The sequence below is a fragment of the Oryctolagus cuniculus genome, chromosome 6 (genome assembly GCF_964237555.1).
Source record: "Oryctolagus cuniculus chromosome 6, mOryCun1.1, whole genome shotgun sequence".
Classification (NCBI taxonomy): Eukaryota; Metazoa; Chordata; class Mammalia; order Lagomorpha; family Leporidae; genus Oryctolagus; species Oryctolagus cuniculus.
Genome location: NC_091437.1, coordinates 125552476 through 125578128, shown reverse-complemented (window position 1 = coordinate 125578128; position 25653 = coordinate 125552476). Strand labels below are relative to the sequence as shown.

The following is a 25653-nucleotide window of genomic DNA, read 5'->3' as shown; positions in this document are numbered from 1 at the left end:
TCAAAAAAAAAAAAAAAGTAAACTTCTAAAAAATTGTCATACTAAGTTTCCAATATTACCTGTACTCCAAATCAGTAGTATATTTTGGGGCAAGCTTCCTGGCTGTTTTTCAAAGGAAGACTAGATTTGTTTTCGTTTTGCAGAAACAGAGATTCTGGAGATGTCACAAAGACACTCAGGCCAAGCCACCACTGGAGCAGGAAATGAGGTGGACTCTCCTACGCTCAGCTTCAGGCACTCAAGCTTCAGAGACTTGTCTTCTACATCTTCATTTCGAGATGGCAGCTACAAGGAGTCCTTCAAACCTTGCTGCTTCAATGACACAGATGAAGAATTTGGGAGGAAGAAGGAGAAAGGCCTAACATTAATCCACGAGCACCCTGCAACTTCAGGCTGGGGCTTAGCCCGTCCGTCAGAGACTCCCGCTCAAAGAAAGAGATGTGTCTTCCCTGCGAAGGAAGGGGATGAGTCCCCAGAACTGTGTGAAACTCCCAAAGTCAGTAGGAAAAAATGTCTGTTGCCCAGACGGTTGCATGTATCCTTCCCTCCCCTACAGGGGGAGCTGGAGTCACAAAGTCATTCTCTAGAGAGTGGCGTCGGCCAGATTCCCCACTTAGGAGACCCTGATCCAGGCAGTGTTTCTGGTCTTCCAAGGCAGAGCAAGCACAGCCCTCTGGCGATCACTAGCACTCTAAAGACAGAGGAAGTGCCGTCCAACAGTCAGAACCTGAGACTAGCTTTTTCTCACCAAAAGACTTCCACAGTCGATGATGCCAAAGATGACTACAGCCTGTTTGAAGTGGACTGCCTATCGCCCATCCAGGGAAACCATTTTAAAGACTCTATCACCTACGACTTCAGCGACAGCAGTTTAAGTGTGGATGAAAATGCTTGTCCTGAGCTGCTGGGCTCCTCCGGCAGTGGAGGCACCTGTGGGACAGATGAGGACATATTTGTGACGCCAATAAGTAATCTCGTGGCCAGCATTAAATTCCACGCAAGTGGCACCCTTTCCCCTTCATCGGAGGTGAGAGGTGACATTTCAACACCCGAAGACAGCGGCTTTAACTCGCTTAGCTTGGACAAGTCAGAAGATTCCCTCTCCGACCAGGAAGGTTCTTTCCAGGAACTACTTCAGAAGCACAGAGGAGCTCTCAAAGCAGGGGACACCGTTCGAAAGTCACGGCGCCTTGGCAGGTCAAGGAGACTGTCCACCCTCCGGGAGCAAGGCTCGCAGTCGGAGACGGAGGAGGAAGGGCAGGGCGTGCGCTCCAGCTCTGAGAGAGCAGCGGCCACGTCAGACCTCCCCGAGAGTCAGCCGCGCAGTGACCAGAGCGGGGCACTGTCGTCAAGCTTCACGGGTTTATCCAAGACGCCAGCCTTGCAACTAGTGCACGAGCTCTTTATGAAAAGCAAAAGGAAAAGATTCCAGCAGAACGGTGCCCATGAATTCTTAGACGAAAGGGATGGGGGTAAAATAGCTGTTCTGAAGTGCGTTCTTGCAGGACTGATTGGCAAGAAAATGGGTATAGAAAGGCTGGACATCTTAACAGAGTTAAAATATAGAAATTTAAAGCATATTCTTACTATGGTTTTAGATTCCTTGACTGCAGAGAGCCTATGCAGGTAAGAAAAGTTATGAAAAAAAAAAACTTTTTTGGGGGGGAGGGAGTTGATGAAAGAGAGGGAGAGGAGAGAGAGAGAGAGAGAGAGAGAGATCTTCTATCTGCTGGTTCACTCCCTAAATGGCCACAACGGCTTGTCCAGGTCACAGCCAGGAACCTAGAAAGTCCGTCCAGGTCTCTCACAGGGTGGGAGGGGCCCAGGTACTTGGTTCATCTTTTGCTGCTTTCCCAGGTGCATTAGCAGGGAGCTGGATGGGACAGAGCTGCTGGGACTAGGACCAGTGCTCCAATATGGGACACCTATGCTGCAGGCAGCAGCTTAGCACACTGCACCACAGCCCCAGTCCCTTTTATCATTTTTTTTAAGTTGTAGAGTTTTTTTTTTTTTTTTTCTGTGATTTGACTGATTGTCTTGGTGTATTGTTTGTTTATTCTGCTATTTCTACCTTTGGTTGTCTTAACATGAGGTGAAAAGCAGTTTCACTGGACTTTCTAATGGAGCTTGCTAGTGTGACTTTTTTTTTTTTCTGTTTAAAAGCACCAATATAATTTTTCCTGGATAAAGATCTTAATCACTGCCATCTGGCCATCTGGGAATAGATTGCCTAAAAGTTGAACTATATATTTTTTAATATTTTATTTATTTATTTAAGAGGTAGAGTCAGAGAGAGAGAGAGAGAGAGAGAGAGAGAAAGCAAAAGCTCTTCCATCCGCTGGTTCACTCCCCAAATGGCCATAATGACTGGGGCTGGGCTGATCCGAAGCCTGGAACCAGGAGTTTCTTCTGGATCTCCCATGTGAGTGCAGGGGTCCAAGCACTTGGGCCACCTTCCACTGATTTCCCAGGCTATGCAGAGAGCTGGATCTGAAGAGGAGCAGCCAGGACAGGAACTGGTGCCCATATGGGAAGCCGGCGCTGCAGGCAGAAGCTTAGTCTACTGTGCCACAGCACCGGTCCCAAAAGTTGAACTTTACATTTCCAAGATGGCAAGCTTTATTCCACAGAAATTTTTTAATGATTTATTTAATAGTCCACATCTATTGTCAGCTGCAAATTGTATTAAGGTTATGAAACTTGGCCAGAAATAATGAAAAACATTGTGGTGACTGAGAAATGGCAACATACAAAGGTTAGCACTTAATTATTCAATCAACATTCTAGAGCCCAGGAACAATGGTTAGCTTTCATTTGAGGGTTTGGCCAGAGACCAAGGGAATATGCATGAGTATTATTTCGTTTTGATTGCTAACATGGCAGGGGAAGTTAATTACTTTGGGGAATTTCAAGAAACCGGACACTGAAGAATTTTTATTCACAGATAGTTCAGTAGATTGAATGCTGCTACATAATTAAAGAGAAACTGAAGACATTTAGGAGCAGAGGGTGGGCTGTTGTTAAAAAGACTCAATTGTGATTGTTCATGCTGGCAATTTGGAGGAGCTGCAAGACTACCAGGAGACAAGACCCCTGAGAATGTCATGGCTAGGAAGGAGCGAAGTCACATGGGACAAGATTTCTGCAACGTGATGGTTGGGGGGAGAACATGGGAGGAGTTAGTGAACCTCTTTCGTGCCAGGTGTACGTCAAGAGTTAGTTCACAGTCTTTGCTCTTCTTGTGGTCACTGCTTCTGCTAAAATCTTTTCTTCTTTTCTCTCCCCACACCCACCCCACATTTAGTAACTGGGGGATATTATACAGAATTGTTGAATTTATAACTGGAAACTTTCTAAAATTTCTCGTCCAATCACTGTGTTTTACAGGTGAAGAAACTAAGATTCAGAGAGGTTAAGTTACCTGCCAGCAACCTCTCAAGAGGATAGGAGTAGATCCAGGGCTACAATTGAGCTCTCTCTCTCTCTCTCTTTTTTTTTTTTTTTTTTTTTTTTTTTAAGATTTTATTTACTTATTTGAAAGAGTTGCACAGAGAGAGGAGAGGCAGAGAGAGAGAGAGTGAGTTCTTCCATCCGCTGGTTCACTCCCCACTTCGCCAATCCGAAGCCAGGAGCCAGGCAGGAGCTTCTTCCTGGTCTCCCACGTGGGTGCAGAGGCCCCTTCTACTTGGGCCATCTTCTACTGCTTTCCCAGGCCACAGCAGAGAGCTGGATCAGAAGTGGAGCAGCCGGGTCTCCTTCAGGCCATGGCATTAACCCACTGTGTGCTGGCTCTGAGCTCTGTGATTTCTAATCCAGGATTTTCCCACAAGCTCCTATTTATGGTGTAAATTTATGGTGTAAATTTTGGAATAGACTTGTTGGGAATGTATTTCGTGTAACCCAAGTAGGATAATAGACTAGTGCACCCATATGTTTATGCTTTTTAAAAATGATCAAATGATAAATCTTCTGAATACTATAATTGAGATATAGGAATGCTATTTTTATAAGCTTTAGTATTTATATACAGACTGGTTAAAATTAAAAATGTGGGGGCTGGTGCTGTAGCATAGAGGGTAAAGCTGTTGCCTGCAATGCTGGCATCCCATATGGGTACCAGTTCGAGTCCCAGCTGCTCCATTTCCAATTCAGCTCCCTGCTATCGCCTAGGAAAGCAGTAGAAGATGGCTCAAGTCCTTGGGCCCTTGCATCTGTGTGGGAGACCTGGAGGAGGCTCCTGGTTCCTGGCTTCAGATTGGTGCAACCATCTGGGGAGTGAACCAGCAGATAGAAGATCTCTCTCTCTCTCTCTCTCTCTCTCTCTCTCTCTCTCTCTCTGCCTCTGCCTCTCTGTAACACTGCCTTTCAAATAAATAAATAAATAAATCATAAAAATAAATTAAAAAATTAAAAATGTGGGTGCTCACTTATGTGAGCAGTTGAGATTCAGTCATATTCCAGCCTTCCAGACACAGAGTACCCAGAATGCTGGCAGTGCTGTTGGTTGTATGAGGGATGATGGTGAGTTGAAATAGCTAGGGAGAATACTGAATAGAATCAATGCTATAGTTGATCTCTTTCTCATGAATTGACTTTCTGCCTACTCCTTTCCTTCTCTCTGACATAAAGCACACAAGCATCAGCCGAAAGCGAGGCAGTGGCAACAGAAGTGGCCTTCACTGGGAGAGCTTTGGTGCTGACGACTCAATGGTCACCGCCGTACCCGGTCCCTCTGCTTTTCAGTCTTTTCCTGCCCTTATTCCTTTGGAGGAATTTGTTAGAGTATTTGAAAAAGGCTAGATAGCTGTTGAAAGATTACTTTTTTCCTATGTAATTAATATGGTAGACATTATTGATAATTAAGCGATCATTGGATAAAAATTGTGGTTTTTCTTTAGCTGCTTCTTTCTCATACAGTGTGAATAATAAAATAGAAACTTTGTGGTGCTATTATTAACAGTATTTGTTCATTTATTTTAAAAATTTATTTATTTATTTGAAAGGCAGAATGACAGAAAGAGAGAGAGAGGGTTTCCATCTGCTGGTTTGCTCTCCAAATAGCTGCAATAGCCAGGGCTGTGCCAGGCTGAAGCCAGGAGCCCTGATGCCAGCTGGGTCTCCCGTATGGGTGTCTGCGACCCAAGCACTTGTTCTTCATCTGCTGCCTCCCAGGCATGTTAGCAGGAAACAGGCAAATGGGGCTCAACCAGGCACTCCAACATAGGATGTGGGCCTCCCAAACAGTGGTGTAGGCTGCTGCTAACGCCCTGCCCTCGTAATAGTATTTATTTGGCAATTAGGTCTCCTATTGAAGAATTAATTTTGCTTTTATTTATTTGATCAACATTGCAGAGATTTGTTAAATACAAAAAAGGAATAGGAGCATTGTTTTTAAAAATCTCTACAAACGGCCAGCACTGCGGCTCAATAGGCTAATCTTCCACCTGCAGCGCCAGCACACCAGGTTCTAGTCCTGGTCAGGGCACCGGATTCTGTCCTGGTTGCTCCTCTTCCAGTCCAGCTCTGCTGTGGCCCAGGAGTACAGTGGAGGATGGCCCAAGTCCTTGGGCCCTGCCCCTGCATGGAAGACCAGGAGAAGCACCTGGCTCCTGGCTTCAGATCAGCGCAGTGCGCAGGCCGCAGCATGCCGGCCGCAGCGGCCATTGGGAGGTGAACCAACGGAAAAGGAAGACCTTTGTCTCTCTCTCTCTCTCACTGTCCACTCTGCCTGTCAAAAAAAAAAAAAAAATCTCTACAAGGGCCAGAGCCGTGACATAGTGAATAAAGCTGCTGCCTGCAGTGCCAGCATTCCATATGGGCGCTGGTTCGAGTCCCAGCTGCTCCACTTTCAGTCCAGCTCCCTGCTAATGCACATGGGAAAGCAACAGAGGATGGCCTAAAACCTTGGGCCCTTGCACCCACATGAGAGGCCTGGATGAAGCTCCTGGCTCCTGGCTTTAACCTGGCCCAGTCCTGGCCACTGTGGCCATTTGGAGAGTGAATCAGATGGAAGTCTCTCTCCCTCTTTCTCTCTCTCTGCCTTTCTCTGCAACTTTCATGTAAATAAATCAATCTTGTAAAAAAAAATCTTCTCCACAGATGAGAATTGCTGCATTTCGCATTCTAAATTTTTCATCTTAGTGTCACATTTGAAGTTAAATCCTTTGGACTCATATTGGGTCTAAATGACCATTTATAAAGTAGTCATCTACCAATATCATGCTGAAATATGAATTCTTGGGGCCAGTATTATAGTGTGGCTGGTTAAGCCACTGCCTGCAACAAGGACATTCCATATGGGCAGCTGGTTCAAGTCTTGACTTCCACTTCTGATCCAGCTCCCTGCTAATATGTCTGGGAAAGCAGCAGAAGATGGCCCAAGTATTTGGGTCCCTGCACCCACATGGGAGACCCTGATGAAGTTCCTGGATCCTGCCTTCAGCCTGGCCCAGTCCAGCCATTGAGGTCACTGGGGATGAAACAGCAGGTGAAAGATCTCTATCTCTCTGGGTCTCCCTCTTTCTCCCTGTAACTTTGCCTTTTAAATAAATAAATTAAATAGTTAATAGCAATTCTTTCATCTGCTGAATCAGCATGAAGCAACGATGTTGATTAAGTCATATTTTAGGCAAAATTTAAGTTTACTGTCTAGCCCCTACTGCCTAAACTTTAAAAAATTTTTTTCTTATTAATTACCGTACACAAAAATGCTATTTATCTGAAATATATACAATATAAGGACTGATCCTTTTGTTTTAGTGTTTGGAAAGTCAGCAGAAATTGGCGTGAAATTATTGTTCAAGATAAAAAAGCATACTGGAGGAGGAGATTTTATATCACACAACTGAAAACAGGTTCTGAGGTAATGTATGTAATACTTCTTTGGAATGGATTTGTGTAAATATCTCATCATCCCACATTGCTGGGCAACCTAATTTGGTTTTTCCTGTTATCTTTTAACCTTTTACATTGAGCAAACATTCACTCACAAACTCTTGTTCTAAACTCCATTTCCACCCAGTCTATAAAGTAGAATGGACTACCAAGCGCCTGGAAGATCTTGGCTGGGTTTTATTGCTGTTTAAGTTTATACATTCTTGGCAGCCTCTGGATACCAATGACATGTTGAGTCCTATGCATAATTGGATACTTGTATACCTATTAAAAGTATTTATTTATTTGAGAGGTAGAGAGACAGAGAGAGAGGCCTCTCACCCACTGGTTCACTCTGCAAAGTGTAATGGGAGCCAGGCGCTCAATTCAGGTCTCTCCCATGTGGGTGGGATGCAAGTCCATGAGTTACCACCTGCTATGTCCCAGGGAGTGCATTAATCGGAAGCTAGAATTGGAAGAGGAGCCGAGACTTGAACCCAGGCACTCCAATATGAGATGTGGGCATCCCAAGTGGCCTCTTATCTGCTAGGACAAACGCCTATGCTGGCATTTTCATCCCGGTCTTTTGAGTGGATTCTACATGTGGGTAACTGTGCCAGTTTGTCAGACTGCAATGCATACATTTCTGATGTGATCCCTGCTCCCTGCTCTCCTGGAGCTCATATCCAGGGAGTGACACAAGTAGACAGGTGACGACAATACAGGCGTGGTCGGGGGGAAGCCCAGCATTCTATCGGACATTTCAAAGGAGTGTTGCACTGGGACTTGGGCATCAAGAGAAGTACGTCTCAGCTGGGACCCGAACGATGAGTTGCAGTTAGCCAGGTGAAGAAGACAGGGAAGAGCGCTTCAGCCGAGGGAACAGCACACGCACAGGCCTGGAGGTGAGTGAGCACAGCAGGTTACTGCCTGCGGAGCATTGGGAACTTGTGCCCCCAGGGATGCAGCTTTGTGTCACAGGCACCTGATGACCTTGCCCTCCCCACCCAATTTGATGGTAGATTCCACCTTTCGTAGGCACCAGTGCTGATTTCACTACCTTATTCTTGTTGTAGTAAAAAGTACTTAATGACAGTGGAAGTACATTTCTAATATGACTAAGCACAATAGTGCAGGTGACACGGGGCACAAACCAAAGTGACCACCTGGAAACAGGCGGATGGGCTTCTCAGGACAATGGAATGTTAGGGGTGGCCGTTAGTTACAATGCCAAGTTTCCTCTTTACTTTGAAGAAAAGACTTGCCTTCTCACCGCGATGTTGCTCAGGACAACTTACTGCGAGCGCCAGTCTACGCACTGCGGCAGCAGTGGGCTCCGGGAGCTTCTGGCCATGCAGATGATATATTAACCACCTTGTTAATACAGCGTTTCAGAGCTGCCCTACGTGCTAGGGACAGAGTTTAAAAACATTTTTAAGCAAGCACCTGTTAATATTTAAACTCTTAGTTCTATATACTTCTTAATGCTCCAAGGAAGAAACATGTGGGTATGTTGGCAACCACTCAGGCAATTCTAGATAAACTATCCCATCCTCATATCCTAGCCATGACTTAAAAAAAAAAAAAAACTCCTTAAAGGATTATGCTTTTTCCTTAACATTATTATTATTATGGCTTGCTTTTTAAAACATTTTTCAGAGTAATACAAAAACATGGCTTAAAAGCTCAAATTGGATTGCAAGGCTTCTAACACAAACCATTCTCTCCCCCGTCTCTTCCTATTCTCGGTCCAACAAGGCAATTGCTTTCACCTTTTCGATTGTTGTTTCTTTCCTAATATTTATCTCCATGTTTGTAAATAACATGCTTTTACAGCTATTTTTTTTCTACAGGGGAATTATATTAGTCGTCCAACTTCTCCCTACCACTACTGCTGCCCCTGCTGCCTCCCCAGCCTCCCCAGCCCCATCTCTGTCTCCAGCTCCTATCTCCTGACTTAATACTTACAGCATCTGGGAAGGCCTGCGACTAGCTGCTGACATCGTTAAGACTGTGGCGATCCTCCTGGCTTTGCCGTGGCTGAAACATGCTGTCCACTCTGCTTACATTTTCCTTCCTGGCTAACCTTCCTCCTCTTCCCTCGGAGACAATGATAACTGCCCAAGTTTTTCTCTCGTTTTACTCAGTGTTTCCTCTGCACCGATCCCCGACTCATCTCCTATTCCCCACCAGAACGGAAAGCCTCCTCTGTGTGAGTGCAAACAGACCATGTGTCCTACCTGTTTCTCCCTAGCCTCAGAGACATTCTTCCGGGGCCCTTTGCCCTGCTATTCTGACATGGACTGGCTGCTTGCCACCCAAACTGGCCTCAGGTATCACTAAACAAAGCAGAGAGCTGTGAAACAAAGTCGTCTAATGATTTTCCTGTCTACATACTGTCACTGAAAGCTCCTGGTTGAGTTCTTCAGTGAATTCATGCCCAACTGTATTTTAATTTCGGAGGCCCAGTATTTGCCTAGTATACTTAGGCACATATTTTAAAACTGCTAATTGTGTAATTTTCATGGCTGGCTAACCTCATTTCTTATATGAGGGTACTTCAAAAATTCATGGAAAATGGAATTAGAAGATAAATTTAGGAGGAAGGTGTTTGGAATGGTGGTTAAGTCACTGCCTAAGACACATCTACATCCCAAATCCGAGTGCCTGGTTCAAGTCCTAGCTCCTGTACTTCTGGTCTGGTTTCTTGCTGATGCACACCATTGGAAGCAGCAGATGTTGTCTCAAGTACTTGGGTCCCTGTCACCCATATGAGAGACCTGGATTGAGGTCTGGGCTCCCGGCTTTGGCCTGGCCTACCCCTAGCTGTTGTGGTCATTTGGGGAGTAAATGAGTAAACAGAAGATCTCTCTTTGTTGCTAAAACAAACAAACAAAAAAAAAAAAAAAAGGAAAAATAAGTTCAGGGTTGGGCATTAGGCCTAGTAGTTAAGATACATGCCCCAATCCCCTGTTAAAAAGCTTGAGTTAAGTTCCTGACTCCAGCCTCCTGCTAATACAGTCCCTGGGAGGTACAGTGATGGCTCAGATAATTGGGTTCCTGCACCCATGTGGGGGATCTGGATTGAGTTTCTGATTCTCAGCTCTGGCCATAAGGCAATTGGGTAGCGAACCAGCGGATGGGTGCTCTGTCTGTCTCTGTCTCTCAACTTGCTAACTATACAAATAGAATCGTTTAAAGATTGAAACAATTTTTTTTAAATAAGTTTGTTTTGGAGCAAAAACATTTGAAATCCATGCCTAATGTTTTCATAATGTGCAATATATGAAATTTTTGAAGAACCTTCATGTGCATGGATTTCAAAATTTTTGTACCTAAATTTATCTTTTAATTCAGTTTCCTACAAACCTTTTGCAGTACCCTCATACTTATGCTGCTGTAATTTCCTATGTCTTAGCTCTCCCCACAGTCAGGAGCACTTGTGGCAAAAAGAGACTCTCAAGGGAGAGTAAGCACAACTGTAGGTAGACATGCGAGGAAATTCACCCATAGTGCATTTTTTCCTGACAATTATTTAAGAAGGTCAATTTGTTTTGAAAAAGTCTTTCTTTTTCCCCATTACCAACCTTAAGAGAATAGAAGGCTAAAAGGATATTCTATTGAAAAATTATATATATATATATATATATATATAAAGATTTATTTGAGAAGTAGAGTTACAGAGAGAGAGGAGAGACAGAGAAAAAGGTCTTCCATTCACTGGTTCACTCCCCAAATGGCCTCAATGGCCATAGTTGGACTGATCTGAAGCCATGAGCCAGGAGCTTCTTCCAGGTCTCCCACGTGGGTGCAGAAGCACTTGGGCCATCTTCTACTGCTTTCCCAGGCCATAGCAGAGAACTGGATTGGAAGAGGAGCAGCTGGGACAGGAATTGGTACCCATATGGGATGCTTGTGTTGCAGGCCATAGCACCAGCCCTTCTTTATCTTTTTAATTATGTAAATATTTCCTGCTTTATTAAGGTATAATTGATGAAAATCAGATATACTTAAGGTGTGTATAACATGTTGTTCTGATAAACATGTAAATTGTGAGATCATTATCCAGTCAAGATAATTAACATTTCTTTTTTTAAAAAATGTGTTTTTATTTACTTATTTGAAAGGCACAGGGGTGGGGCGGGGGGAGGACTTCCATCCATTGGTTTGCTCCTTAAAATGACTGCAACAACCAGGGCTGGGCCAGGCCCAAGTAAGGAGCCAGGAACTCCATCCTGGTTTCCCACATGGGTGGCAGGGACCCAGGGACTTGGACCATCATCTGCTGCCTTCCCAAGCACATTAGCAGGAAGCTGGATGGCAAACAGAGCACCTGGGACTGGAACAGGCACTGGGATATGAGATGCTGCTGTCACAGCAGCGGCCTGACCTGCTGTACCACAGTGCCAGCTCCTAATAAACACATTTCTTGACTGAATATTAGTACTGTATGAATGTAGGACAGGTGAGAGGTTTTTTTTTTCTTTTTCCTTTTCAAATAGCAAAGCTGTTCAAATGAATTACCACCAGGTTATTTGCAAAAATAAGCCCAAGGCATTGGGTTTCACCATCTAAGCAATCCCCTAGTTCTCTGACATGTCCATAAGGTGAGAAAGCTTCAAAGAATTCCACGATAGGCTGCAGTAAAGACTCCCCTCTTCTTAGACCCTGCTTTAAGACAGGGGATACAGGCCGGTGCCGCGGCTCACTAGGCTAATCCTCTGCCTTGCAGCGCCGGCACACCGGGTTCTAGTCCCGGTCGGGGCGCCGGAGTCTGTCCCGGTTGCCCCCCTTCCAGGCCAGCTCTCTGCTGTGGCCAGGGAGTACAGTGGAGGATGGCCCAAGTGCTTGGGCCCTGCACCCCATGGGAGACCAGGAGAAGTACCTGGCTCCTGCCATCGATCAGCGCGGTGCGCCGGCCGCGGCGGCCATTGGAGGGTGAACCAATGGCAAAGGAAGACCACCTTTCTCTCTGTCTCTCTCTCTGTCTCACTGTCCACTCTGCCTGTCAAAAAAAAAAAAAAAAAAAATAGGGGATACAGACTGCTCTGTGGGCTAGATCCTGTCCATTGCCTATGGGTTTTTAAAAATACACATTTCTGTTTTGAATTGACACATGGCAGTTGTACATATTCATCAGGCACGTTGTGACAGTTCAGTACATGTGTAGGCCCCTTGGATGGTTGTCGTGTTTCTGTGTGTTTTAGGCGCACTCACCATCTCCTACCAGCTGTGCTGAAATACTTTCTTCATTGTTGTCAACCATGGTTATCCTACTGTGCTTTCTAGAACACTGGACGTTACTCCTCCCCTCCAGCTGTGCCCCTGCATCTGTTAACCATCCTCTCTTCATCCCTGGTCCTCCACACACTCCCCAGACCCTGGGAACCACTGCTCTGTGCTCCGCTTCTATAAGATTAACTCCTTAGCTTCCACGTGTAAGTGACATCACACAGGAATTGTCCTTCTATACCTGACTTACGTAATGTCCTCCAGTTCCATCCAGGTTGCTGCAGACAACAAAATGCCATTCTTTTTCATGACTGAATAGTATTCCACTGTGTGTGTGTGTGTATACATACACTTATTTTTTATTCATTCATGTGTCAATGGTACCTACGTTGATCCCCTTTCTTGCCTAATTTGAATAGTGCAGCAGTAAACAGGCAAGCACAGAAATCTTTTTGATATCATCCATGTTTTTAAAGTAAATTTTATTGGAACACATCCTCACTCCTTATTTTATGCTTTGTCTATAGCTGTTTTCTCTCTAACTGCAAAAGTTGAATAGCGTAGCTATATGGCCTGAAAAATCCAGAACACTTACCTTGGGCCCTTTTCAGGAAAAGTTTGCTGAACCAAGCCTTGAAATAAATGGAGAAATACTGATCATGCAAACGTAAAGCTAGAATTTATAGTTTTAATTTTTTTATTTTTATATTTCTTAGACTTTTTCATGTTTGGTGAGAAAATGTTTTTGGCTTTGTTTTTCTAAAAAGGAATAGTCAAAGGAGAAAATTCTGGTGATATAAAATCGTTTCCACTTCAATCTATGTGCACTGCAAAGCCATTCTGGAATGTTTTGATGTTCCAGTGTTGACTCTCGACTTCTACCACAGGGGGCTGTGTTAAATGTGGAGGATGCTGCCACGCGGCTTCATCTTGTAAACCGCTCAGCTTTAAGATCAGTGCAAGCACAGGCTAGGACTCCCGGTTCTCAGCAAGAGCAAGTTCCAACATTGTCTCCTTGGGGAGAAGTCTTGACACCCATAGCAAGCTCCTCCGTTGTTCACACCAGTAGTAAGCAGGAGGAATATGTTAAGGTGAGTATTTGTCCTAAGTTATCAGAAGTAAACATTGACAGAAATAAAGTGCCTCTACCTGTGAGCCCGGAGCATTTAGTGTGTGTGCTTTTACCGCAGGTTGCCAAAACACTTTTTATTGACGAAGCATTAAAACCTTGCCCACGGTGCCAGTCCCCTGCTAAGTACCAGCCGTATAAGAAAAGGGGGCTGTGTAGCCGCATGGCCTGTGGTTTTGACTTTTGTGTGTTGTGTCTGTGTGCTTATCATGGGTCTGAAGAATGTAGTAGAGGAACAACAAAGGCAAGAAGTAGAAAAGACGCTGTCCCAGGAAGTGCCCAGAGTAAGCGGAATTTAAAACGCCTCTAAAGAGACTAAGTGGAAAAGAAGCACTCCCCCTGATGCATTTCTTACTTGAAATTATGACTATTTTAAACACATGCCAATCCTCCCATTAATAACAGATGATGATTTCCTTCCTGTTTTGTATATATTCTAATCCATGTCATTGTATATTTTAAATCATTAAGTTTTACAATTTTTTTATTTGACTAAATCGTTTTTATTTATTTTAACATCTTGGTATTTTAAATAAAGACTTTTCAGTGTTGTCAAATGTATGTATTTCATTGTTTCATGTAACATGTTGAACTTGTGCATTTCATCATTATGTGCTGAAATGTGTTTCAATCATGAAAATGATATTCTAAATAACATTAAAAATTTTGAGACCTTAGCCTTATGGATTTGGGAGATGAATACTTGACTGAGATTAAGCATAAATAGAATGAATTCATAAGTCCCATTAAAATCACTCCATAATTTCGATCCTTGTCTTCACATATTTGGGTAGACTCCTGGTTAAGTAAAATTTACTTAACATTGAAAACTAAGACGACACAAAAGATAAACTATGTGGCACATGTAGTTATTCCTAATGGGGGTCTTAGTTAATAAGCATAAGTCATACTTTTCAAGTAAGTATTTCAAAAAATAAGTTATTTGTAGGAGACTCAGATGAAGTTCACCTCTCCTGAGTTTTTCCATTATCTTTGCTTAATTTATAGCACAAAGCAGTATTATACATTTATAACAAAAATTTACTAAACATATCTAAAATTTAATCTGTAACATTCTAGATTCAAATAAATTTATTTATTGTGGATTTGTTTTATTTTAGCTCAAAATAAAGGTTTTAAAAGAAGGAAATACACACTATTATTTCTGAATGGAGGCGTGTAAAGACTTCAAAGGTTGCACTCAACATTCCACAAGGGGGCACCAAAGACTCATTTATGGTTGTTTTGGCTTTTCTTCAAAAAAGTAAATTTAGCTTGTACGTGTTTGACCTTGATGTGCTGCGACATTGCCAAAGAGGGGAAATGTTGCTTGACTTAATTTTTAAAGTGTATATGGGATAAAGTTTTGCTAATAGCTATTACTCAGTGCTAATGAAAATACTCCATCTGGCTTGCAAGCATGTACCGTTTTCCCAGATGCCTTCTCACAGAACGCCCTGCGGGCAGGCCCTGGTTGGTACTTGGGCAATCTGTGTTTACTTGGCAGTGGCCCTGCGCTCCTGGCTGCCTCCTCCCGGGCTGCAGAGCCAGGTCAGTTGAAGGAGCCTTGGATTCGTGGCGGTTATGAATGGAGTCATCCTCCCACCGAGGATTTCCCCTGGGCAATTCGGTTCCTGCAGAGAGGTGACACTCTGTTGAAGTCCTAGGCACAGCCTCCTGAGATCACTGTGACTGCCTCCCAGCTGGTTTCCTTGCTTCTCACGTCTCCCCATTTAAATGTTTCCTAGAGATCCACTGCCAGGCTCTTGGTACTACTATGCAGTTCTGACTGCAGTTGCTTCCGAAAAATATATCAGGTTTTAGGATCTCTTAATGGCCCTATCAGTCTCTCTCACCACTCCCCTCTGTATGCTTTGTTACAGCCAAACTATTCTCCTTGCTGTTTTCTAAACTCTGCATGGGATTTCTCCCACTTCCTTCTTCTCTTGCCGTATTCAAGTCCCACAAAATCTAGCTAATCTTGTTTGTTAGCTTGAATCATTTTCTGAACTCTCCAACAAGGCAGAATTTCCACCTTCTCTGGGTCTTGTGTTTATTTATACCTTCCTTATGGTATCTCTGGCAAGCCTTGGTTTGCATTAAGTTCTTATCTTCCACCATGAAGCAAACTCCTAAAGGCAGAACGATTTTCTTTTTACCTTTTTTTTTTTTTTTTTTTTTTTTTTTTTTTTTTTTTTTTAAGATTTGTTTATTTGTTTGACAGGCAGAGTTACAGAGAGGCAAAGGCAGAGAGAGAGAAGTCTTCCATCCTATTGTTCATTCCCCAAAATGGCCACAAGGGCCGGAGCTGAGCCTATCCAAAGCCAGGACCCAGGAGCTTCTTCCAGGTCTCCCATGTGGGTGCAGGGGTCCAAGGACTTGGGTCATCTTCCACTTCTTTCCCAGGCCATAGCAGAGAGCTGGATTGGAAGAGGAGCAGCCGGGACTCGAACCAGCACCCACATGGGATGCTGGCCCTGAAGATGATGGCTTTACCTACTATGCCACAGTGCCGACCCCAGAACTGTTTTCTACTAGCTCCTGTAGCACAGGGCCTTGGCACATGATATAATATGCACAATGTGCACGAATGGCTGAAATCATTATTGATTGTCCCCATGAAAACAACTTCTATGCCAATCTCAGTTTTATTTCCTTTTTCAGCTGGTGGCATAGGGACTTTCAATTACCCTTATCTGTTTTTCAAAGAGCTAACGTGTGGGGGTGTGGGGACACTCCCCCACACACACCCCACCCCAGCACTGTGGTGTAGAAGATTAAGCCACCACCTGCAGTGCCAGCATGCCATATGGATGCCGGTTCGAGTCCTGGCTGCTCTACTTCCAATGCAGCTCCCTGCTAATGCACCTGGGAAAGCAGCAGAAGATGGCCCAAGTCCTTGGGCTCCTGCCACCCATGTGGGAGACTTGGAAGAAGCTCCTGGCTTCAGCCTGGCTCAGCCCTTGCCATTGCAGCCATCTGGGGAGTGAACCAACAGATGGAAGCTCACTCTCTCCCCCTTTCCTTCTCTATGTATCTCTGCCTTTCAAATAAATACAAGTTTTTTTTTTTAAAGCTAAAATGGGGACATCACCCCACTCGTCTGCTCCCCTTTCACTCCTCCATCCCTCCCTACCTCGGCCAATGCTGCTTCTCCCCATAATCACCTCTCTCTCTCTTCCCTCCTCACCTGCTTCCCTGCTGCTTGCCCTGTGTGACTCTGCTCCCGGTCACAGGGGCTATGCCCTCCCTCCCACCTCTGGTGCAGGGCGGCAGCTGGAGGGAGCACCATTGCACGGTGTGGTCACAGCCTTCATCAGAGCTTTTATGGTTTCCTTCCTGGCCAGCTCTGATGTTAGCCTAGGGCCTCAGCACTGAACAAGCAGAAACCTCCCCTGTCATCTCTTCTAACCTTGGTCTGGGTTAAGTGCTCACCTGAACACTGGTGGACAGAGGGCTCCTAGGTCAGCTTTTTATGTGTCTTTGTTGAAAATGAGGAAGTGTCACGAGTAGCCTTTTCTTCTCGGCTGCCACAGAAATGTACACGGCTGCCTCTCTCCTGTATTGACAGAGAGTATGCTTTATGCTCACGTTCAAGTTACTCGGTAAGGGCTCCTGAATTATTTCCAGAAGGGTGTAGGCATCCCAAGGACTGTTCTTCCTTACCCGCTCTGAGGCTTCCTAGTGTACTGCTTAATCCTGCAGAGATGCTGTCAATGTCGACTGAGGGGCTGTGGAAACCCGAGACAGTGACCTTAATTAAGATACTCACCGTCTCTCCTGGTCAGGCAGGGAATTATGTACCTGGTAAATCTCATCCCTTTATATTAAGAGCAACCCTACAAGGGTAGTGCCATTACTAGCTGCATTTTTAAAAATTTGTCAGATAAGTAAACTAAGAACATAGCCGGGCTTAAAAATATGTTTATTCCACATTAGTGAACTTAAAGCTGGGGTTAAATGTTGGCTGTTGGACCTCAACTATTCTGTCTTGGCTCTCTGCTCATACTGACCGCAATACGGCCCTCACCTATATAAGCCCGACATTCCCACTGCAGCTTCCCACCTTGTTAGAGAATAAACCAAACTGCTGATTGTTTTGACCTCAGATGAGGAAAAAGGAAATTCATTGTATTGGGCTTTTTTCTTCTTTTCTCTAATCACTGATAACTGATTAAAGAATTTTAAACATTGAGATCTTTTATTTTGACCCATCTAATGTTTTATAATTTTCATAATATAGTCTTCATTTCTTCCTTAAATATTACTCATTTTAAATTCTTTTAAAGACTTATTTATTTGAAGCCGGCGCCGCGGCTCACTAGGCTAATCCTCCGCCTAGCGGCGCCGGCACACCGGGTTCTAGTCCTGGTCGGGGTGCCGGATTCTGTCCCGGTTGCCCCTCTTCCAGGCCAGCTCTCTGCTGTGGCCAGGGAGTGCAGTGGAGGATGGCCCAGGTGCTTGGGCCCTGCACCCCATGGGAGACCAGGAAAAGCACCTGGCTCCTGCCATCGGATCAGCGCAGTGCGCCGGCCGCAGCGCACCGGCCGCGGCGGCCACTGGAGGGTGAACCAACGGCAAAGGAAGACCTTTCTCTCTGTCTCTCTCTCTCACTGTCCACTCTGCCTGTCAAAAAAAAAAAAAAAAAAAAAAGATTTATTTGAAAGGCAGAGTTAGAGAGGCAGAGAGAGATCTTCTGTCTTCTGGCTCATTCCCCAAATTGCCACAGTGGCCCATGTTGGTACAGACCAAAGCTAGGGTCTAGAACTCCATCTGGGTCTCCAAGTGGGTACAGGGACCCAAGCACTTGAGTCATCTTCCACTGCCTTCCCAGGAGCATTGATAGGAAGCTGGATCAGAAGCAGCAGCCAGAACTTGAATCTGCACTCATATGGGATGCCTGCTTGCAGGCAGTGGCTTAACCCGCTGTGCCACAACACTGGCCCCTGGTTCATTCATTTAACACACAGTGAATATTTACTGCAAGGTGTCAGGCTTTTTGTAAGTGCTGGGGTTGAGGGATGGACCTCACACACAGAGGATCAAAAACATCCTCTGGGGCTCAAATTCTCTCTTTCTTTCTTTCTCTTTCCTTTTCTTTTCCTTCCCTTCCCTTCCCTTCCCTTCCCTTCCCTTCCCTTCCCTTCCCTTCCCTTCCCTTTCTTTTCCTTCCCTTTCTTTCCCTTCCCTTTCTTTCCCTTCCCTTTCTTTCCCTTCCCTTTCTTTTCCTTCCCTTTCTTTCCCTTCCCTTCCCTTCCCTTCCCTTCCCTTCCCTTCCCTTCCCATCCCATCCCATCCCATCTAGAAGCCTTTTATATAAGATATACAAGCTTCATGTATTTCATATTACAGATTTAGGAACACAGTGATTCTTCCTACCCTACCCTCCCTCCCAACTGCACTCCTACCATTTTTCCTCCTCCCTCTCCTATTCTTATTTTTTATAAAGATCTGTTTTCAGTTAAGTTTATACTCATAAGATTAATTGTGCAGTAAATAAAGAGTTCAACAAATAGTATGAAGGAAAAAAAGAAAAACACTGTTCCTCAACAGTTGAGACAAGGGCTTTTCAAAATCATTGCATCAAAAAGTATCAATTTCACTTCTATTGATTGCCTTTTAGGTACTCTATTAGTTACCACAGATTGGGGAGAACATATGGTATTTGGTTTATTTCACTAAGTATAATGGTTTACAGTTGCATCCATTTTGTTGCAAATGACAGGATTTCATTTTTTTAACCACTGTGTGATATTCCATAGTGTATATATATCATCATTTCTGTGACCAGCGGGTTAACACCTTGGCCTGAAGTGCCAGCATTCCATATGGGTACCAGTTCAAGACCCGGCTGCTCCAATTCCAATCCATCTCTCTGCTGTGGCCTGGGAAAGCAGCAGAAGATGGCCCAAGTCCTTGGGCCCCTGCACCCATGTGGGAGACCCAGAGAAAGCTCCTGGGTCCTGGTTTTGGATTGGTGCAGCTCCAGCCATTGCGGCCAATTGGGGAGTAAACCATCGGATAGAAGACCTCTCTCTCTCTCTCTCTGCCTCTCCTCTCTCTGTGTAACTGTGATTTTCAAATAAATAAATAAATCTTAAAAAAAAAAGAAATGGCCTAATGAATATATTGAACAAATTACCTTCTTTTTAAAATATTTACTTGAAAGGCAGAGTTATACATGCATACACACACACACACACACACAGAGGAAGGGGTGGGGGAGAGAATTATGAACTGTTAGGAGATAGAAAAAATGCTTGTTCCCAGTTAAATGTAATAAGGATGTGGGTAGCTGTTATCTAAAATGGATAAGTTATGTAATTTAACAAAAAGGAATGATAATCAATGAATATCAAAAAGGGAATGGAAATAAACAACATAAATTTGATGATGTGTATTTCTAAATCTCCTTGCAACACGTGCAGTTATCATCAGGATTGGAATGTGAAGGCTGGTATCAACCAACATTAGATGTTGAGTTACCACCCAGCTCCTAGGAAAAACACCATAATGTACTGTCCTGTCAGACAGAATTCTATGTGTAAAATTTCAAAAAAGTTTCAGTATTTGCAGATAAAGAAAACTCAAAGGAGAAAAAACAGAGGCTATTTATTCAGAGGTTGTCATGGCAAAGGAGTCAACCCATTGCTTAGGTTTCACAGAGATTCGAAGACAGGCAAGTTGAGTGAAAGCTTTAAAGTGGTAGTGGGAGGGGCTAGGAGGGCTTCAGGTGCATTCTGAGTAGAGGGTGTTGGCATGGGAAGCCGGAGGTGGGTTAAAGTACCTAGTGGGCTTACTGTATGATTGGTTCAGGGATGTATTTGGCTTTCTCCAATCGCCCCTGGCTACATTTGGGAAGCCAGCAGCTACTGACCACACTGAACCTATTGTTGCCCAGCCTGTGGCTTGGCATTCATGGCTGGTTGCCTCAGAGGTTATGGGTCAGATTCTTATTATTGTATGTGGCCTGGCTATTTTCTTATTGTTTATTTAGACTTTCAGACATATAATATATATCATTACTATAAAAATTGAACTCACACAATATGAGTTTCATCCTTTGGTACTATTCATGTTCATACTCAGAAAAGTATAAAATATGACTTCAGTTTGGACCCTACCACACAAAATCCAAGGAAGAACTGGTATTTTTAAATCATGAAATGACAGATAAGATCCCTGAAAACATACTCTTGGTTGCCAGGAGATATGTATACAGACACATCCTAGCCAGTCTCTCTGGCAGTCCCTGGAAGATTCACTAAATCCCTGCAACAGGCTACATAGCCCTAATGCCAATTAATCCTTGCAATTCATGAGGTCAGTCCTTTCTTGATGTTTTGGTGTGGGGCTCACATTTGGAACCATGTGGTTTTTGTCTATGTGTAGCAGCTTAACATGATGTCAATTCTGTATTATCCCACAATTACACTGGCTTCTCATTATATCAAATCTTCAGCTTTTTTTTCTGGGGAGACTGTTTCAGATGCTCTGCAGGCCTCCCTAAGCTGAATTCTAAGTGTCTAAAAAAGTCATTTGGTAAAGTCATCCCAAAAAAACCCTTCAAATTTGCTATGTGTCCCTAATGAGAAAAGAATAAACAGACACTTAATTCTATTTATGTGGGTGTTTCCCATTAAATCCTTTGGTTGTAAACTATGAGGATACTCTGAAAAGTTTGTGGAAAATGTATTAAAAGATATTATACAAATTAAGTAGTAAAGTTCTTTTGGTGACAAAAATTTTGAAATCCATGCAAGAGTTTTTTCATAGTATTCATTCTTCATTAATTTTTTAAAGATTATTTGTACAGATGGATTTCAAAAATGTTTTGCACCAAAATGAACTTATTCTATAAGTTAATTTTTCCATGAGATTTTAAAAGTATCTTTGTATTTTAATTTCAACAATGATAGAGATGGGTTGTGGAAAAAGTTTTTGGGAAAACTGCCTAGGTTTTATCATGGGAGCAGGCAGAAACCAAATATAATTGATAAAAGTAAACAGAATCTAATCATCAGGGAGTTCAAATCCAAACCACAAAGAGACACTACTTCTTACCCCCAAGGAATAGCTATAATGAAAAAGTCAGATGATAAAAGTCAGATGGTAAGTACTGGCCAGCATGTGGGGAAGTCAGAGCCCTGGTTCACTGCTGCTGGGAAGGTAAAGCAGTGCAGCTGATTTGGAAAACAATCTGTTTCTCAAAAAGGGTAAACATGGAGTTCCCATTAGACCCAGCAATTCTACTCCTATGTGGATACCTGCATTAGTTACGTTTTCATTACTTTAGCTAAAATACCTGAGAGGAACTACGTAGGAAGAAATAATGGTTTACTTCAGCTCACAGTTCTGGAGGTTCACAGTCCAAGATTGGGCGGCCTCATTGTGTTAGGCGTCTGGTGAGGGTGGAGATGGTAGAGGAATAATCGCTTGGAGAGTTAGGAAACACTGGGAGACAGGAAGCATGATTGTCCTCCACGTCCATGTGTCTCACTTGATAATGCCATCATGATCTGGTCATGGGGCACCACCATAGCACCTTTTTTTATTTTTAAAGATTTTATTTATTTATTTGAGAGGTAGAGTTACAGACAATGAGAGGGAGAGACAGAGAGAAAGGTCTTCCATCTGCTGGTTCACTCCCAAATGGCCGTAATGGACAGAGGTGGGCCGATCTGAAGCAGAGAGCTGGATCGGAAGAGGAGCAGCTGGGACTAGAACTAGCACCCATATGGGATGCCAGCACCACAGGTGGAGAATTAATCTACTGTGCCACAGCACCGGCCCCCTCCATAGCAACTTAATCTAACCCAATTACTTCCCAAAAGCTCTACTTCCAGATAACATGTTTGGATCAAGACTCCACCCCTAATCCATCAACCATTAACATCAACCCATTAACCATTAACATAAGACTTTGGGATTTAAAGCTCTACAAGAATTCAGGAAAACAAACCCTGTTCAAAGCATAACAATACCTAAGAGAAATGAAAACATACATGAACACAAAAACTTGTACACAAATGCTCATAAAAGTATTATAACTTCCAAAAAATGGAAACTCAAATGTCCATTGATAAATAGACAAAATATGACAAAATATGGTGTAACCATGACAGTGGAATACCGAACAGTGGAATACTGAAATGTGTCATAACACAGATAAACCATAAAAACATGATGCTAAGTGAAAGAAGCCAAACACACGTGGTGTGATTCCATTCAGAAGAAATGTCCAAACTAGGCAATAGGTAGATGAGTGGTTGCTTAGGAACAGATAGGTAAGTGGTTGCTTAAGAAATGGGAGTGATGACCTAACGGGTTTGGGGCTTCTCTGAGGAATGAAAATGCTCTAAACGTGATGATAGTGACAGCTGCACAACTCTGAACATGTTAAGAAACCTTGGGTTGTGCACTTTAAGTGGGTGAAATTGTATGATGTTTGGGTTCTTCCTCAATAAAGTTGTGACCGAAAAACATGACCAAACGTTGGAACAGTTTATAGCCTAGGCCTTCGAGCTCGAGTTACTGTCTTGCTAACTTTCTGTTTTTAAATTTTGTGAGGTTGCTTTTTGGAGAAAACTACCACATGATATCCTGGTCCAAGAGCAAAGGCTTTGGAATCAGATGAACCCAGGTCAACTCGTGGCTTCCAGACTTTCAACTTGTGTGTACTGAGCAAATTTTCTCACCTCTTTAAGTCTCAGTTTCCTAAGTTACAAATTGAATAATATCAATCTCTTTGGGCTTTTATTAGAAGCCTACAGTGAACAGGTAACAAGTGTTAACTACGATTAATGTTCAAACAAATTACTGATTTCTTATCGGCAAGGCTGTCGCTCCCCCTCTTCGTGGAGGAACGACACAGGACCCTGCGCTGTTTTCTTGTCTGCTCAGCCCTCCCCGGGTTTGCTGCTGGTTCTTCCCGGGTTGGCTGCCGTCCCTCCACCTCCGTGGAAGGGCGGTTCCCCCTGCCACCTTCCCCACTTCCGCGGGGGAGCGGCACACCGCCGGCCGGCCGGCTCTCTCGGGGGCTGCACAGGTGTTCCTTCAGATAGATGTTCCTGGTGCATGTTGTCTCTCTCCTCCTTTATAGTCCTCTTCCACCAATCCCAACTCTGCTACCCACACGCCGAGTACGCTGCTCTCCTCCAATCAGGAGCAGGTCCTACAGTTTATTGGTTGAACTGGAGGCAGCTGCGTAGAAGCTGTTTCTCCCTTCTCAGCGCCATATTGTGGGAGAGCAGATGCATAGAATAAGTCCTAATTCCAGTAACTTAGTCTAGTCCGGGTTGCTCCCCACAAAGGCGATCTAAAAGAGAGATTAAAAAATCCTATGAGCATAATGCAGAATGATTGCAGTGGACTGCAACACCAGTTCACTTCAACAGCTACCTACTGAGTGGTGGGTACTCCGTCAGTAGTGGGTGTGTTGGAGAGGAGGGTGGTAAAAAGAAGATACAGCTCCCTTGACTCCCAGCTGTTTACTGGCTGGTGGGCAGTACTGGGTGAACAGGGTACACCTCTTTGAACCAGTGATTTTAACATGAATATGATTTTCAGATATGGGTTCATACCAAGTATACAGGGGCAAGAGGAGAGGCCAATGAAAGGAATTATGGGAAGGGATATTGGAGAAGACACCAAAACTGAATCTTTAAGAATGGGAACATTTAGCCTGATACAGACCAGAAGGGCTTCTCTGAGGTGGAGGAAAAACCCAAGCAAATGCCTGACAAGCCCACTTATGTGACGGCGCTCAAACGTGTATCTGCCCAATTTCAGGTTCCTATGTCAACTGCATGGTCAAAATCCCCATTGGGATGGCTAGATAACAGGTCCCTTAACCGCTTTCCCTCTAAATCCATGGATAGCAGCCCCAGCCTTCTGGCTAAGCAGGCCTAAAACCCAGGAGTCAGTCTCAACTACTTTGCTTCATTTCTGTATTCACAGTTGGTCAGGAAGCCCCCTTGGCTCCACCTAAAGAATCCAGGCAGACTCAGAGCCCTTGTCAAACCTGTGCTGGCTAGTGCGAGCCACCATCAGCTCCTGTCTGCTTCCATGCCTACTCGTCCTTCTCATGAAGTCACTTCTCTGTTCACACTCTCCTCCAGTGCACATTTCACTCCCAGTGAAAGCCAGCGCACTTAGCAGGTCCTACAAACGCCTCCACCTTTCTTTAACTCTTGTTTGTCTTCTACCGCCCTTCCTTAACTGCACTCAGCCCTCTGGCTTGGGCCCACGGAGTGGTTTATTTTGTTTTTGGTCTTGCCTATGCAATACTGAAACAGCAATAAACATACCTAGACAGGTGTTAGGCTTCTCGCACCTGTTGCCATATTCCTTGCTCCTTTAATCATTCATGTACCTGTGGGCCTTTGGCCAGCCTTGGAGTGTTCCCCATACAGGGAGCGAATTTGGACTCACTGAAATTTTGTAAATAGCTCAGATTCCCATTTAGCTAGATCCTGCTTTCAACATGGAGAAGTGATTTGAGAACGCCAGTTAAGAAGGTTTTACAACAGTGCAGGTGGGAGCCTGTTACTAAGGCTCTCTCTGCTGGTGGAGAGAACATTGCAGATTCTAGAAATAGTTGAACACAGAATTGGCAGGACCTAGTGCTTGACTGAATATGGAGTTTGGGGGAGAAGCTTCAGAGGGAAATCTTGCAGGATTCTGGCTTGAGTCACTTGGTAGATGGAGGTGTCCCTTAGAGAACACCAGACTTCCACCAGAAGGTGAGATCTGCAGATGAGGAATGGAGGAGATGCCGAGTCCTTTTGGACTTTTGCATTGGAAGGGCTCAACCAAGACTGGGGTTTTTAGGCTCGGGGGAGAGGAGTGGGCTAGAAATTTGATTTCCCATTTGCCATTCATGTTCATTTTTTTTTCTGATCAGAATGACTGTGGTCTTCAAATTCCATTTTTTTAACTGAAAACTCTTCCATCAAACCTTTTCACACATTAGTTTATCAATTTATCATCTCTTCAACAGATTCCTGGAACCATTTTTAAAGCTTAGATATCTTGACATCGCAGCCGTCTTAACCGACTGGAACGGCAGTGTGGGGGGAAGCTCTGGTTCCTAAAACCCACAGTTTTCACTTTTCACATGGCCATCGTTGCCACTGAACTAGATCAAGAGCTGTGTGGACGAGGCCCGGCTGGCACTTCTCTCCTTGCGCCTGCTTCTTCAAGATCGGCGCTCGGGCCTCCCAGCCTCTCCCAGCCTCTCCCAGCCTCTCCCAGGCGCTGGCCGGTTCTTTCCTCGCTAGGGGACGTGGCGTTTCCCCAGCATGGCGAGGGCAGGCACGCAAGGTGGCCACCGCCGAGCTCTGGTTCTTTCAGGGTTTAACAGGCGGCGGGCTCTACAGGGCGCCCCTCCTGAGGTCAGGGCGGAGCGGGAGGACTGG

General features: G+C 44.2%; 1 protein-coding gene and 1 non-coding gene across 7 annotated transcripts in view; one reads left to right on the top strand and one right to left on the bottom strand.

Moving 5' to 3' along the window:
- The window catches only part of FBXO43 (F-box protein 43), a 23923-nt gene extending 10132 nt beyond the window's left edge, over positions 1 to 13791 (top strand). For 2 of the 6 annotated variants that reach the window (XM_002710712.5, XM_070075357.1), the window contains 4 exons: positions 144 to 1626; positions 6760 to 6862; positions 12993 to 13196; positions 13296 to 13791. In XM_002710712.5, coding sequence (XP_002710758.3) covers positions 144 to 1626; positions 6760 to 6862; positions 12993 to 13196; positions 13296 to 13544 — 2039 coding nt within the window. In that variant the 3' untranslated portion in view covers positions 13545 to 13791. Of the gene's footprint in view, positions 1 to 143; positions 1627 to 4629; positions 5701 to 6759; positions 7779 to 9020; positions 9086 to 12992; positions 13197 to 13275 lie in introns of those variants that run through there. The other 4 variants (XM_070075358.1, XM_070075359.1, XR_011389264.1 and 1 more) reach the window with 4 other exon arrangements.
- On the bottom strand, positions 13122 to 25653 carry LOC108176523 (uncharacterized). Its single transcript, XR_011389265.1, has 3 exons — positions 24544 to 25653; positions 16670 to 16793; positions 13122 to 13209 (listed from the first exon to the last, which is right to left on the bottom strand). It is a non-coding gene; the product is annotated as an uncharacterized protein (transcript).